Consider the following 16,512-nt stretch of genomic DNA (forward strand, 5'->3'; position numbering starts at 1 on the left):
CCCAGTTTGGCTCCTGAAAGGATGAATGCACAATCCCAGTCTGTGCTGCCACAGTGAATGCATTGTGTCCACAAGCATGCTGGCCAGGTGACAGGGGCGTGAGCAGAGCAGACACACGGACTGCTGAGGCACACTCCAGGAAGTGAGCCCTGTTCACGTGGTATGGTAACCCTGGCTGAACACAAAGCTGGGCTGTGTCTTTTTGCGAGGCCATGACCGCAGTGCCCTGAGATCTGACTCTGCTCCTCCTAGAGAGAGGAGCTGGAGCTCTAGGGGGGCAGTGTCTCAGTCAGGGCCCTGCAGTGACCTCATGTGGTCCATGTGTCCTATCCTCCTGGCTTGTAAGCCCTGATGTCTTAGCCCACTCTTGCCCAGGTCTAGAAGATGCCTTCTAGATGGTCTGTCTCCCATTTTTGTTGGTCAGTGTTTGCTTCAATTACGAGAGCACTGGGGTGATTGAAGGCTTGAACTGATAACCTTGGTACTGTTGCTGAATAAAGACAGAGCTGACTTGTTTCAAACAGCAGAACACAAAGCAGAGAAGAAGCTGGGTGGAATGCCTAGCCCAGGGTGGGTAGTAGGAGAAAAGTAGTAGATTTCCATTACATTTCATAAGAAAATGCATCCATGTTTACAGCCTGGTGTTTTGTTGATTGTTTATATATGCAGCCTTGTGCTGTTAGTAGGAGTGACTTCCATTTACTGTATAGTACATTTTGGTACCACTTACCAAATGATATTTGTGAGGTCTCCCTATCTTACAGATGAGGAGATGGGGGCTTTAACACTTGTGAATGGTGTCGCTGGGGTTTGCCACCTATGTCCAGAGCCCACACTCTTTGTTCCTTGCTGGGTTTTGCATTTAACTTCTACTTTATTACACACCCTTCTGGTGGCCTCTAGTACAAGTACCGTGTGTTCTCGCACATCACGACCTCTTCAGAGGTCAGAGGCTGCTTCTTTGGCCCTGAGGTAGCCATTTCATGCGCTTCCTTCAGAGTGCAGGATGAGGGGATACCAGCACAGATTGTTGGAAAAGCAGCTTTCCCTAAGAAACCCAGGGAAACCCAGAGAGTTCTTTCCGAGCCTTTCCAACTGCTTTACAGCTAGGTGTTTCCATGGAATCCTAAGTATTGAAGCCATTTTTCTTCTAGGCTTCTCTCTAGCTGTTTTGATTGCAGATGTCCCACAGGCTGTTGGAAAGCATTTATATTTATTTTTAGGCCCTAATCTTCTAGGTCAGAGACTCTCAAATTTTCCTGTATGGGAGACTTTCCCAAGTACTCATTGAAACAGCTTGCTGGGGGCATACCTGGGTGGCTCGGTCAGTTGAAGCATCCAACTCTTGGTTTTGGCTCAGCTCTTGATCTCAGGGTGGTAAGATTGAGCCCTGCATCAGGCTTCACACTCAGCAGGGAGTCTGCTATGAGATTCTCTCTCTCCCTCTGCCCCTCCTCACCTACTGGCACATGTGCTTGCTCTCTGTCTCAAATAAATTTTTAAAGATTTTTCTTTAACTAATTTATTTGGCAGAGAGAGAGCATAAGAGGTAGTAGGGTCGGAGGGAGAAGCAGACTCCCCGCTGAGCAGGGAGCCAGACATGGGGATCTATCCCAGGACCCTGAGATCATGACCTGAACCAATACCAAGAGTAGGATACTAAACTGAGCCACCAGGTGCCCTGTCAAATTAAAACAAAACATTAAAATGAAACAAAACAACAATAACAAAAAACCCGAAACAGCTTGCTAGGCTCCGTTACCCACCTATGCCCTCCCCTGTCTCTGATTCAGCCAGTCTGGGTTGGGGCCAGAGAAGCTGGATTTCTAGCATGTTCTCAGGAATGCTGCTGCTGTAGGGGGGAGGCAACACTTGGATAACTACTTCTCCAGGGCTTCTGGAAGGATCCATGTGCCTACCTTCCCATGCCCCCATCCCCTGTAAAATCACCCTCCAAATCACCCTGCTTTTACTTCTTTGTACAAAATTAGCCAGAGGCATCAGGTGAAGTCTGTGTCTGGCTTCCAGAGTTAGGCATCAGTGTGACTTGGTCTTCAGGAGCTCACTCGTGTGGGGACCTGGTGTTGCAGGTAGTGAGAGCAGCCGAGGAGGCGGCATCCACGCTGGCCAGCTCCATCCACCCAGAGCAGTGCATCAAAGTCCTTTGTCCCATCATCCAAACAGCCGACTACCCTATCAACCTCGCCGCCATCAAGATGCAGACCAAAGTCGTCGAGAGGATCGCCAAGGAGTCCTTGCTGCAGCTCCTCGCTGACATCATCCCAGGCTTGCTACAGGTGGGCCCTCCTGGCGGCTGGCCGGCACCTGTCTGCCTGGGGCTATGAGGCCGGGAGCAGGCACTGCCCCACCTGGAGACATGGGGGCTTTGCTCTCCCCATTCAGTCAAGGGTCGGGGAGGAAAAGGCAGGTGCCGACCTGTGCTTTTAGGAGCCTGTGCAGCTGTATGGCTTGGACACCCTACGCCTTCTGTTTTCTAATGCACCCACCCCTGAAGGTAGCAGGAAGATCTTCCTGGAAGATTAGAACTGTGGCTCCAGGAATGAGCTTTCTGTTTACTGTAAATATATTTTGGTCATTTTTGTTGTTGTTCATTCCTTCAACAAAGCCCTATGGCACATCTGTGGGCCTCAGCCCTGGGCAAGGTGGGCCAGGGATCAGCTCCAGGTCCTTGCTCTGCTCTCCAGCAGTCACTTACTGAAAGCTTTCTAAGCATGAGGCATAACGTTGGGCTTCATACAACAGTGCGGGCGGCTCCAGATGCGGGCACCACGCGCCATTATTGTAGGTACGAGTGGAGCTTGCTGAGATCAGAGGCTGAGGGCTGATTTTGGGGCTGGGGCAGTGGAGAGAGGAGGGCTCACAGAAGAGCCAGTTTACAGTCGCACCGTGGAAGGGAGAGAGTGATTTCAGCGGGGAGGGTAGAGAGAAATGAACTTCACAGTTTAATAAATACTGCTGCTTGCTGAGCACTCGGCTTGGGACATTAAATGCAGACTGAAAAATCCCCAGGGCTGCTGGGACAGCAGTGAGTAGTCCCATTTGAGTGGGGCAAGGGCCAGGCCAATAGGTAGGTCAAGGCCCATTTGTAGAGGATGCATGTATCGGGCTGTGGGCCTGGATGCCCCCACAAAAGTTCTGCCCACAGGAGTGCAGGATGCAGTTCTCGTTTCTTAAAAGCCATTTTCACACAAGGCTTGCTTTCCCCGGGGGGTGCCCAGGTGACTCAGTCAGTTAAGCATCTGCCTTTGGCTCAGGTCATGATCCCAGGATCCTGGGCTCAAGTCCTTTGGTCAGGGCTCAGCGGGCAGCCTACTTCTCCCTCTCCCTCTGCTCCCCCCCCCCCCACCTACTCATGCTTGCACTTGCACTTTTTTCAAGTAAGATAAAATTAAAAATAGATATATTTGCTTTACCATTGGGAGAAATGTGAAAGAAGCAAGCTATTTCCCCCCCCCCAAATTTTTGTCCCAGTCTCTCTGGCACACGTGTATGTCGGGGGGCACTGCCACGACAGCTCTGGTGAAGCAGCCCCCCTGTGCACAGGTGGGCCACTGTGCTGCCTGCCAGCCTCCCGCTTCCGACCCTGGGAACCAGCTCATTTTCCACACTGTGAAGCTGTGACCTCTGTGGGTTCAGTGGCAGATCTCAGGTGTGCTGTGGTCATTGGCAGCGAGTTCACGGATGAACTATGAGGGCATTTGTGGAAATGTGGGTGAGACATTGACTGTGAAGCAGTTCTTTGATTTCATTTCCTTTTTGTGTCCCCTCTGACTTTGTAGGGCTATGACAACACTGAAAGCAGTGTACGTAAGGCCAGCGTGTTTTGCTTAGTGGCAATTTATTCCGTAATTGGAGAAGAGCTGAAACCTCACCTCGCGCAGCTCACGGGGAGCAAGGTATGTATAGTGTTACATGAGCTGGTCGCACACCTGGGCTCCGCCAGCCATCGTGGATCTGCTTGGCTGCAGATTTTCTTTGTGCTTGCCTCCACACAGCCGGAGTCCCCCATGGGTGTCAGCAGTGGTGATAGCAGGCGCTTGACAGGTGCTTGCCAAGGCCCAGGTCCTGGACGCTGTTGTCTGCGCTTGGCGTGTGTTGATGCATTCGCTCGTGGCCAACATCCCTGTGGGACAGGGGCAGTTATCCCACATTTAACTGCCCAAGGACACACACAGCTCAGCTTTCTCTCACTATGCTGCCTCTCGTGTTCCTTTCAGAGTTTTCTAGAATCGGAGGCCAAGTGTGGACTAAAAGGCCGATTAGCTCATTGCAGCCAAGGATGGCTAACATGCTTATTGGTTTCAAAATCTGAAGAGCCTGCCAGTTGAGAGCAGGCAGATGCCCCAAGCTCTGGCAGGAGTGGCAGCTTGAACTCCTGGGCCATGCAGGCCTCTGGCCTGGTGACAAGGCTACTCCAGGGACTGCCCATGGGGGAAGTACGTCAACATGGAGTTAGAACACCCTGGCAGTGTTCTGGATAAAAAACCGTGAAGCCAGAGGGGCCTGATGCACTCCTTATGAAGGATAGAATCAACAAGTAAGGCCCCGTGTCTTTCCACATGGAGCTGTTCCCGACACAGCTGGTGAGCCTCACAGCCAGGGCCTTGCTTCCCCAGAGTTGTGGCAAGGCCAGCTTGCCTGCCTCTGCCCAAGCAGGATTTGCCCCTCAGCACCACTGACACTTGAGGCCACCTTGTTGTCAGGACTTCTCCTGGGCATTGTAGGAAGATCAGCAGCACTCCCACTGCCCTCTGTATCTTCCGGTAGCACCCCCATCATCGGTAATCGGGCTGGTAATCCCTGTGGAGTCTGCACATGGCCACATCACCCGTGGAGGGCAGAATCTCCCCTGCTCGAGCACCACCGATCCTGGGGGAGACACTTGACTCTTCTCGCAGGCAGAAATAAGCAGCGGGGTCGGAGGGTGTGAGTGAGGCAGCTGTGGATAAGTGATTTCGGGGGTTCTTTGCCTGATTCCATTTTCACTTCCTCTTTTCCTTTTCTCCTACAAAAAGACTCTTCACTGATTCCTACCCTAGCCACGATCTGAGGAATATTGAGACAAAGGTCACCGGCAGTGAGAACTAAAAGACAGCTTTCACAGAGGAAATTCAACTTTTAAAAATCATCCCCAAGTAATACTAGACCCAGATTTTGTCCAGCAATTTTCATTTTCCTCAGTAAGGCAACTGCCCCATCATCTCGTTTGACCTTTCCAATATATATGGATTGAGAAGATGCAGGTGTTTTCTCATCCCTGTCCGGCAGCCGGCCTGCTGCTGCTCCTTTCCACGGTGGCCTCGGGCCAGAGCTGGTTACAGCTTGAGTCTGCTCAGAGGGCTTAGGGCTTGCGCCGCTCCACTTTGGTGGCCCAGTTCATCCTATTACGGCCGTTCGTTGGGATAACTCTTTTTGTAGACTCATGTGTATGTCTCCACCACCGAAAATCAGTAGCTGACAGACATGGTGCTAAGTCTGTTTGACTAGAAACAAAAGAATTCCTGTTTCTCTGTAGAGAAGGGCCCAATGCAAGGACACAGAAGGTATGCATATGGGGCATTTTAAAGTGTCCTGTCGCTGTGGCAGCAACAGCATCTTTGAGGTCAGACAACCTGCCTGTGGTCTCTGCCTCCCACTTCCTAGCTAGCTCTATGACCTTGAATAAGCTTTCATTTCTCTTTCTGTTTTTTTTTTTTAATTATGGCAGAATATACATAACATACAATTTGCTATCTTTACCATTTTTTATAGTTCACTGGTAATAAGTACATTCACAGTGCTATGTGACCATCACCTCCGGAATATTTTTCATCTTGTAAAACCAAAACTCTGTACCCATTAATAGTAATTCCTCGTTATTACCTCCTCGCACCCCCTGGCCACCACAGTTCTATTTAGTCTCTCTGAATTGGACTACTCAGGTGCTTCATGAAAGTGGAATCATTTGTCTTTCTGTGACTGGCATATTTCACTTAGAATAACGTCCTTGAGGTTCATCCTTTGTGGTAGCATTTGCCAGAATGTCCTTCCCTTTTGAGGCTGAATAATATTCAATTATGTGTACATACAACAGCCTGCTTTTCCATTTTTTGGTAACGGACACTTGTTTTTCCACTTGTGGCCCTTGGGAGTCATGCTGCTCTGAATGTATGTATAAAAATCAGTCTTTGAGACCTGACTTTCAGTTCTTTTGGGTTATCCATGCAGGACTGGAATTGCCAAATCCTAGAATAACTTTTCCATGGTGGTTGTGCCCTTTCACGGTCCCAAGAATAGCACCGACAGGCTACAGTTTCTCCACATGCTAACCAGCATTTGTTTTTTTCTCTTTTTTGATGGTGGCCATCCCAGTGGCTGGTGGTCCTGTGTTGGCTGCTTGGTGTATCTTCTTTGGAGAAATATCTACTCAAGTCCTTTGTCCATTTTGATTTTTTTTTTTTTTAAGTTCTTGGCTTTTAGCAGTTCTCTGTATATTTTAGATATTAATCCTTATCTTTTGATGCGTAAATTTTTTTAATGTGAAGCTTTTGCCCTGTGTTTTGTTCTAAGAGTTTTATAATTTAACTCACACATGCAGGTTCTCTGGCCCATTTTGAATTAATTTTTATGTGATATTAGGTAATGCTCCAATTTCATTCCTTTGCATGTGGATATCCAGTTTCCATGACACCATTTGTTGGAAAGACAACCCTTTCTCCATTAACTGGTGATTTTATATCTTAGGACTTTGCTAAATGTATTAGTCTTAGCAGGGTTTTTTGGGAGAATCGTTAAGGTTTTTTACATATAAGATCTTCATCATCTATGAGTAGAAACTATTTTACTTCTTTCTAGTTTGGAGGCCTTTTATTTTTTCTTGTCTTGTTTCTCTGACTGGAACTTCTAGTACCAAATTGAATAGAAGTGGGGAGTATCAGCATCCTTGCTTTGTTCCTGATCTTCGAAGAAACACTTAGTCTTTTACCATTGAACATAATGTTCATCGTGGGCTTTTGATGTAATTTTTGATATGTTGAGTTAGTTTCCTTCTGTTGCTAGTTTATTGAGTAATTTTATTATCAAAGGATGTTGAATTTAGTTATCCTCAATTGAAATGATTGTGTGTTTTTTTTCCCATTCATTCTGTTAATTATATTGATTAGATTTTCATATGTTTAGCTATCAATGAATTTCAGGAACAAATCCCACTTCACCATAGTGTATACTCTTTTTGATATGCTCTTGAATTCAGTTTTCTAGATTCTTCTCAATGATTTTTACATCAGTGTTCATAAGAGGTACTGACTCGTAGTTTTCTGTTCTTATCTTCATCTGGCTTTGGCATCAGGACAATGCTGAACTGACAGCATGAGTTTGAAAGTGCTCCTTAATCTTTGATTTCATGGAAGAATTTGAAAAGGGTTGGAGTTAGTTTGCTAAATGTTTGGTAGAATTTACTAGTGAAGCTATCTGGTCTAGGGCTTTTCTTTGTAAGAAGTTTTTTGTTGTTATGTTTTTGTTTTTGTTTTACTGCCCCAGTCAATGAAAGTGAGACTTTATGGAAGCCCTAGGGCCTTGGGATTCTGGCAAGGAATGGGTCTGCAGGCAAAAAAAGAGCTGGTGGAGGGGCAGTGGGCAGTATTTGATTTTCTCAGGGCACAGGTTGTTGCCGTGGCACACTTGCTGTGGCAGATGACTGCAGGGGTGCAGGCGAGCAGAACCCTAGGAGCAGGTCATCTTGTCGCAGTTGGATTTCTGGGCCAGTGGTGGAGGAAGGGCTCGATGATGCCACCTTACAGGTGAATCTCCAAGTACAGGATGGCCTCTTTCTGGGTAGTGCAGTCTGAGACAGTGCAGCCGCCCTTCAGCTGTTTGCCCACAAAAATCAGATGCTGCTGGTCAGGCAAGATGTCTTCCTTGTTGTGGATTTTACTTTTAATGTTCTCAGGGGTGTCACTAGGCTCGACCTCAAGAATGACTGCCTTACCATCAGGATCTTTACAGAGAGCTGCATCTCCACATCTGCCGCAGGGCCTATGCCACCTAGGAGATTTTTTATTACTGATTCGATCTCCTCACTAATTACAGATCTGTTTGCATTTTCTTTTTCTTCATGATTCAGTCTTGTTTCGAGGAATGTGTCCATATCATCTGGGTTGTCTGATTTGTTGGTCTATGTTTATTTGTAGCATTCTTTTACAATATTCTTCTTTCTTTTTTTAAGATTTTACGTATTTAGGGCACCTGGGTGACTCAGTGGGTTAAGCCTCTGCCTTCCGCTCAGGTCATGATCCCAGGGTCTTGGGATTGAGCCCCACATTGGGCTTTCTGCTCAGCGGGGAGCCTGCTTCTCTCTCTCTCTCTCTCTCTCTGCCTACTTGTGATCTCTCTCTCTCTCTGTCAAATAAGTAAATAAAATCTTTTCTAAAGAAAGATTTTATGTATTTATTTGAGAGAAAGAAAAAGAGAGAACAAATGGAGGGAGAGGCAGAGTGAGAAGCAGACTCCTGCTGAGCAAGGAGCCCAACGCAGGACTCAATCCTCAGGACTCTGAGATCATGACCTGAGCCGAAGGCAGACATCTAACTGACTGAGCCACCCAGGCGCCCTTGATCTTTTTTTATTTCTATAGAGTTAGTTGTAAGTTCCACATTTTGTTTGTGACGTTAGTAATTTGAGTCTCCTTTTTTTTAGGTAACTGAGCTAAAGTAAAGATGTGTTAATTTTGTTTATCTTTTCTAAAAACTAACTTTTGGTTTCATTGATTTTTTTTTTCAGTTTTTCTATTTTCTTTATCCCTGTCCTAATCTTTATCATTTTCTTCTTTCTCGGCTTAATTTATTCTTCTCTTTCTACTTCCTTGGGATGTAAAGTTAGGTCATTGCCGTGGGGTCTTCCTTCTGTTTTAATCTAAGCATTTGCAGCTATACCTTTCCTCCTTTGTGCTGCATGTGCTGCGTCCTTTTAGTTTGGGTATGTTGTGTTTTCGTTTTCATTTGTCTCAAGATCTCTTCTAATTTTCCTTGTGATTTCTTTGTTGACCCTTTGGCTGTTTACCAGTGTGTGTTGTTTGGTTTCCCCAAATTCGTGAATTTTTCTGTTTTGTTTCCATTGGCTGACTTTTCACTTCATCCAGTTGTGGTCCGAGAAGACACTCTGTATGGGATTGTCTTTGTAAATCTATTGAGACCTAATTTGTGGCCTGACATACAACCCATTCTGGAGCACGGACAGTGTGCACTTGAGAAGGATGTGTATTCTGTTGTTGTGTAGCATATTCTAGATGTGTCTGTTAGATCCAGTTGGTTCGTCCTAGTGTGCAAGTCTTTGGTTTCCTTGTCTTCCTTCTGGTTGCTCTCCCCATTACTAAGAATGGAATCTTGAAGTTTCCCACTGTTACTGTAAAACTCTTTCTCCCTTCAGTTCTGTCAGTGTTTTCTTCTGACGTTCTGCTGGTGTGTTACTATACACTGAAATGTCTGCACTTGGTATATCTTCTTGGTGTATTGACCTTTTATGAATATAAGGACTTTCTTGGTCCCTTGTAAACTTTTTTGATGTAAAGTCTTTTTTGCCCAATATGATTAGCACAGCCTTCCCTGCATGCTTGATTATGGTTCACATGGGCTGGCTTTTTCCAGCCTTTCACGTTCAGCCTCATTTATCTTCCCTAAAGTGAGTCTCTTATAGACAGCATAGAGTGGGACCATGTTTTTCTCACCCATCCTGCTAGTCTCTCTTTTCATGGGAGAGTCTCACCATCTCCACTGGAAGCAACTCCTGGGGAGGGGAGACTTCTGTCATCTGAGCATATGTTTTCTATATGCTATAGAGCTGTTTCTGTCCCTTGCTTTTCTGCATTACTGTCTTCTTTTGTGTTTTCTTTGTGTACTGAAATGTTTCTGTTCTCGATTCTGTCTGTGTATATTCTGCAGCTGTTTTCTTAGCAGTTGCTGTGGGGATCACATCTGACACCCTCAGGTTATAGCAGTCTACAGTTGGAACTTGTACCAGCTCATGGAGCAAGTGAACCCCAGCCTTTTCCTTTGAACCCCTGTGCTGCCCCCTTCGAAGAATCTTTATGAACTCCTTCCTCATTTTGCAGGAGGGGAAGTTGATGTTCAGAAAATGTTTTGCCTGAAGTCACACACAACTAGTTAATGGTGGAGTTGGTTCTGGAACTGTGCTGAATCTGTTGAGCCTCAGGCTGCCGCTTTGTTTGATGACTAGGGTTTCCGTTGAACCTGGTCAGCCATGACTGTATCACTTAGAGCCTTAGAACATTAGAATCCCTGTATAAAATGATGGTACTGCTTCATGGGGCACCTGGATGGCTCAGTTGGTTGGGTGTCTGGCAGTTGGTTTCTGCTTGGGTCACAATCTCAGGTTCTCAGAATCAAGCCCCTAGTCAGCTCCACACTCAGCAGGGAGTCTGCTTGAGATTCTCTCCCCCGCCCCCACAACTCGTGCACATTCTCTGTTTCTCTCTCCCAAATAAATAAAATCTTTCAATAAAATAAAATGTTTAAGATTTTAAGGGGTGCGGAAAGAAAAGCAAACTGTGCCGTACTTGGCTCAGTTACAAAGGCTAAGGCAGTGCTGCAGGTGCTGGTGTGCGGAGAGCCCGGGGCTGGACTGTGGAGTAAAATAGCAGGCCTCAGACACACTGCTGACTCCCTTTGAGTGATATGTTGGGAGACTTAGCCTCCCCTAGGAGCTCCACACAGTTGCTGTCCCGGTGCCCGCTTGTCACTGGGGGCCCACTTTCTTGTGTGCAGTACACACTGAGCCTCTCCTCCTGGGTCTCCTGAAGACCAGCATCATGGCCTGTTCAGAGCAAGACAGGTAAAGAGCTGTGGATAGGAAATATCTCATAATTCCCTCCGTCTTACAAGTTGTGTGTTACGTGCATTTTTTCTGGGTATTCCATTTCCATAAATACTTGTTTCTTTTTGTTCTTCATATGATCACAGAGATGGTCCATATAACATACTAATTTAGTGGGCTTCAAGAAGCATTTAAGAACCTACCATGTTTTACACTGTTTTACATATTTGTAGGGTCCTAGTGGGCCTACGTTAAGAGCAGATGAGATCCGGTTATGGAAGCCCCTTGCGTTGGGAAGCCGCATGCACAGCCGAGGTGCTGTGGTTTAATGACAGCATTGGCGTCAGGGAGGTCTCGTCTTGCTGGAAGCAGCAAGTGAGGGCTTCACTGACTGCAGCTCGGGGTGGCATGGGCTGAGGCAGAGTGCAGTGCCCATACCACAGGACTTGGAAAAAAGGGATGGGAGCATCCCAATGAGCAGATAGGGTAGGCTTGGCGGATACAGCCTTTGGGATTGGTCTCAGATGACACAGCACCGCAGTGGGCTTGAGGAAGCCGAGATGGGGGTGGAGAGAGGAGATGTGCGTGCAAAAGGAGCAGCTTCAGCAAAGGTGCGAAGGTCAGAAGACTTGACCCGTAGCCTTGTTTAGCCTGCCCTGTCCCCAAGGTACACGGACCTGTGCCCTGCTTTCCCTGACAGCTGCATGCAGCCCTTGGCCGCAGTCACCCCGGAACGTGTACCTCTGCCCTTCACATAGCTGTGTCCCTGGAGCCCTGTGACCCACCTAGTTAGCACCTTTCATTCTGTTCCTGAGAACCCATTGCCACTCGTTCTTCTCTAGATCCTGACCTCCATGGCTGGGCTCTCACCCCCAGCGGATGTGTGCTGCAGCAGTCATAGGCCCTAAGTAAATGGAACATGCTGTTTTCGGGTTTTGTTTTTTTTTTTTTTTAAGATATTTATTTATTTATGAGAGAGAGCACGAGCATGAGCAGGGGAAGAGGCAGAGAGAGAAGCAGAGTACCACCCCCCCACCCCCCAAGCAGGGGATCCAGGACCTGGGATCTATGATCCAGGCCAAAGCCAGACAACCAGCTGAACCATGCAGGTGCCCATAACACTGTTTTCTTATCGTCACCTGAGTTTGTTTCGTTGTCTGCTCTCTGATTGCTTTCCTCCTGCTAATGCGTTTGTGTCTTCTTTTTGCAGATGAAACTACTAAACTTATATATAAAGAGGGCCCAAACCACGAACAGCAACAGCAGCTCCTCCTCCGATGTGTCCACACACAGCTAATGCAGCTAATGGCAGCACCAGAGTCTCTTCGTGTAGCCCTAGAAGCAATCGGTGGTGCCTCTCAGAGACCCTCCCCGACCCTCCCCCTCATCGGCTGCCCAGTCAGTACAAGGAGGCCCGCAAATATTTATTACAATCAGTATTTTGGTCCCTTTCAGCTTTTGTGTAGAATCTTACTGGTATTGAATGTAAAGGAAGCAAGGCCAGTGTTACAATCTTCATACAAAGCAAACGGAATAAGAAAAGAGCCGTACGTAAACACATCTTGTACAGTCTGCTGAGATCACAAAACCATGTGTGTGGGGCGCAGTTTCAAAAAAATCAGAGGCCTCTAGCCAATACTTGGTAGAAAGTAGCATTTTCTCTTAGTTAATAACATCGGAGGAGGGTATGTTAATTTGTGCTTCTCTCTCATCCTCGCTTACTTCCTTCTGGATACGGCCCGTGATGCCAGGACAGGGTCGTACGTCTTTGAGTTGTACTGTGAGACCTACTAAGAATGTGAGTCCAGTCTTGGCAAGAAAGAGAGAAAAGCCTGAAGACAGTCTTTTAACAACCACGTGGGATTTTGCTTGTACACGATCTAGACTGGAGGCCCAGGGCCCCCTCCACAGGCTCTTTCCAGGACGGGCTCCCCACCGCTCCGAACACCCCACTCTCACTATCCCCACCCGGAGCCTCCAGTTGAAATCTTTCTTCTGTTTCAATCCAAACTCAAAAATCAAGGTAAATCTGTAACAGCCATCATGGGTGCCTAATGTTGCATTTCATGAAGCGTGGAAGGTACAAGAGAAGGTGTGTGTGTGTGTGTGTGTGTGTGTGTGTGTGTGTGTGCTCCTCAGCTCTTGGGGAGACACTATGTTAACAGGCCTCCGCCTTGACCCTGGTGCTTGGTGGTTTGGATTTTCGGATTTAGCGCCATCTCATTTCCTCCCCGGCAGCCTCTGCCTAGGCTGCTCAGTTCTGAAGCATTCTCCGTCAGTCTGGTAAAAGGCGACGCGGTCATCCCAGTTTTGCCTTCTCGGTTTAATTTAAGAGTAAAAGCAAAGCAAAGTCCAGAGAAGCCAAGTATCAGAATCTTTTTTTTTTTTTTAATTTTATGAATATAAGTACTTCCTTGCTCATCTGTTGAAATAATCCTTGTTTAAGGATAAAGTAGTTTAGCGGCTGGCAAATTGCAGAAAAAGAGAATTTGAAACCCAGTTTTAAAGTCTGTTTCCTTTTCTCCAGTGAGAAATTATCAGAGAAACTACCCTTCTGGAAATATTTTCTTAAGGGTATGATTGCTCCAGTAAAAGGAGCTCTAGACTTGGAATCTGGTTAAATCCATTTTGAGGAAAATTCTCAAAGCCAAATGGAAATCCTTGATGCCATCACAAAGACTTCTGTCCTCTGTCCAAAAGGAACTGTTTTTTTTCTCCGAAAAATGCCTACTCTGGTATTTTTTCATGAGGTGTTCACTATTCCAATGCTGAATCCCCTGCGAGCAGCACCACTGAGACACATGTAGGGTCACCATGGACATCTCTAGACGCTCCCCTGCTCTGGCCCTGTGGCCTTGTGGCCTTGTGTTGGAAGTTGTGATACTATAGCACACATAAACTCAGTTTCATTCAGAATTTATTTTAGATACTTGATTTGGAGCTAGGCACTGAAAATGAAGGTCCAGGAACAGTGAAGCCAGGGTGCCTTCATAGAGAGCGTGTGTGTGTGTGTGTGTGTGTGTGTGTGTGTGTGTGTGTTTATAGAGGTCTCTCGCACATGGAGGGAAGTACCCCCCACCGCTGCTGTTGAAGGAACTTCAGGCATGCATTTTAAGTGGTTGAATATTGACTTATTTTTGGCTCAGAACATAGCAGGACCAGGCCTTACTTTCATTGATAAATACCGTTTGTTAATATTTCACTAATGGGATTTCCTTTTTACAATCGACAAGTGAGTCAGGGCACCTTTTGATCACTCCTCTGTCTTAGAAATGTGCGATCTGGTGAGGTTATTTATGAGTTCTTTCACACCTGATGCATTTGAAAAGGCCTTCCTCCTTCAAATCTCTGACTCCCTGGTCTCCCGGCCCCGCCGCCTGCAGTTGGGAAGAACCTTAAACATTGCCGAATGTCCTCCTAGTACTCACAAAGGGCTAGCCTTGAATGTCACTTCCCCGATTCAGTCTCCCCACCTAGAGATGCAATCACGGACAGGTCTCTTGGCTCAGTCAAAACTGCTGCCCTGGCCAGGGAGACTTGCATGCCGCTGCCAGCACCTCACAGGGAGGGAGCCGCACCGACTCCGCCCTCCGAAGCCCGGACAGCAGCCGCGGCTCCGCCTGCCCTCCCTGCAGGCCTCCTTTTGGGCTGAATCACCACACAGAGCAAAGCACCCAAAACTGCAAAACTGTGTTTGCTGCCCCTGTTTACTGGACCGTCCAGGACCCCGAAGAGCCCACCCGAGCCTCTCTCCCGCTGGGGCCGGCTTCCCTCCTGGCTCCCGCTTCTTCCCACGGTGCGGCCCGCAGGCTGAGGCTGCGGGTGGGCACCAGCTTCCTCCGAGTACACTGTGTGTGCTTCGCTGGACCGGCGCGCGGACGGCCCGGGACTGCCACTCTGTGGCCCCCCACCGGCTTCTCCCTGTGCAGGTGATGCAACCGATTCTGGTCTCATCAGTCTTTTTCTTTCCCTGCCGCCCTTTATTTATCAAGCATACTACTACACGTTAACAGCAAATAAGAACTTTGTAGAATCCCACCAGGACTTTGCTAACAATGATGTTTGGAAATGAAAACAACGCTCGGAAAACTCTCAGCCACCACAATAGTTTTGTTGGCGCTGTGTTCACACGCATGGTCCCCACACCCCCAGGTTGGGTTTTTTGGGTTTTGTTTTTGTTTTTTGGGGGCTTTTCATGTTACATCCATATCTGTATTTATATCTTATTTGTTTCACTTTCAAGTGTATCATGGCAAATGTACAGATTTTTTTGTTAATAATGTGCTAGGATTTGCTAAAAAAGAAAACAAACAAAAAAAACCCCTTTTGAGTTTGCCCTAGAATAAATGAAACTTAATTCAGTTTCTTGCACTGAAGCTTTTTCCTCCCCTGATGCTATAGATAGCTTATCCTGTCTCCCCAACCCCAGAAGGGGACACATTTATAAAGAATCTGAGGTGGCTCCTTCAAGGGAGTCTTCTCGATGTCAAATCTATCTCTAGGGGGAGTGTCCCACCTGCCACCTTGCAGCATGGAGTGAAGGGTTGGGCATAAAGACCCAGGTGGGCTGCCTGAGCAGAGAAAAGGTTAGCTTCCAGGAACTCAGCTCAGGGGCTGCTGCTGGAAGCAGGCTGGACCTTGGGGAAGGGGTTGGAGGGAGGGGGACGCCTGGCAGCTGACCAGAGCATGGACTTAGGAGGAACATGTGCAGGACACCGAGGGCACCAATCCACTTGAAGCCTTTTACTAAAACAAGACGGTGAGTTTTCCATTGTTTAGCATCACCACCACATGACTCTGAGTCCCCTTCTCCTTCCCCTGTTTGACCTGTGACAGCAGGGCCCAAATCCCAGCTCCCAAACCCCAGCTCCCACCCTCCCTAGGCAAGTCACCACTCTTCCCAGCCCAGTGGTTCCATTTTTAAGGCAGAGCAAAAAGTACATCCCAGTGGGGTGGTGAGAGTTCGTGGAGATGCTGCGGGTGAAGCTGCTGGTACGGAGGGAATGCTGGGTCGCCCCTGCCCTGCCTCCTGCAGGCAGAGGGGAATCGGCCAGGTGAAGTATGCGCTATTATTCATTAGCAAATGTGGAAAACCCCTGGGGGGGACGGCCGCGGCCCTTTGGGTTGCTAACCCCTGGTGCCATTGTGCTGCCTTTTTCAGGACTGCCATCTTTACAGTCAAAGGCCACAGATGAGGGAGGGGGATTCAGGGGCCCACTGCAGTCCATAGCTGTTAGCTTCAGGGGATCCAAATGGCCTGTCCAGACTGTGCATCTTGCCACTCAGTTTTGTACTCAATCATAGAAGGTTCCAGGACCCCTGAACCTGTCCCCGGTTCCCAAGGTGAAAAGCTCTGACCTAAAGGCCATGTATGCTCTTGGCCTTCTTGGGTCATTCAAGACGGGGTGGGGACATGCAGCTGACAAGCAGCATTAATAAACTTGTCTGGCGCTTAGACTTGGGAGAATTGTCTGTAGCATTGTACTGATTTTTCCACTAGTTCTATGATGCAGGCAAGGGACGTACTGTCCTGTCCAATTGACAGATGAGGAAACTGAGTCATGAGGCACGAGGAAAAGCCCCAGCTAGATGGTGACAAATGTTGGGACAGGACCCCAGGCTCTGCCCCTAACAGGTGTCTTCCCAGCCTCCTCTGCCTCCCTGCCTTCGCACATTCTTCCTGGA

At 47.6% G+C, this 16,512-nt stretch overlaps 1 protein-coding gene across 5 annotated transcripts in view; it reads left to right on the top strand.

The window, feature by feature from the left end:
- CLASP1 (cytoplasmic linker associated protein 1) overlaps nt 1-15,188 on the top strand; it is a 271,575-nt gene extending 256,387 nt beyond the window's left edge. For all 5 annotated transcript variants that reach the window (XM_059166603.1, XM_059166604.1, XM_059166606.1 and 2 more), the window contains 3 exons: nt 2,091-2,297; nt 3,801-3,917; nt 12,038-15,188. In XM_059166603.1, the coding sequence (XP_059022586.1) occupies nt 2,091-2,297; nt 3,801-3,917; nt 12,038-12,124 (411 nt within the window). In that variant the 3' untranslated portion in view covers nt 12,125-15,188. The remainder of the gene's footprint in view (nt 1-2,090; nt 2,298-3,800; nt 3,918-12,037) is intronic.
- The last annotated feature ends 1,324 nt before the right edge of the window (nt 15,189-16,512 follow it).

Source organism: Mustela lutreola, chromosome 3 (assembly GCF_030435805.1).
Source record: "Mustela lutreola isolate mMusLut2 chromosome 3, mMusLut2.pri, whole genome shotgun sequence".
NCBI classification, from domain to species: domain Eukaryota; kingdom Metazoa; phylum Chordata; class Mammalia; order Carnivora; family Mustelidae; genus Mustela; species Mustela lutreola.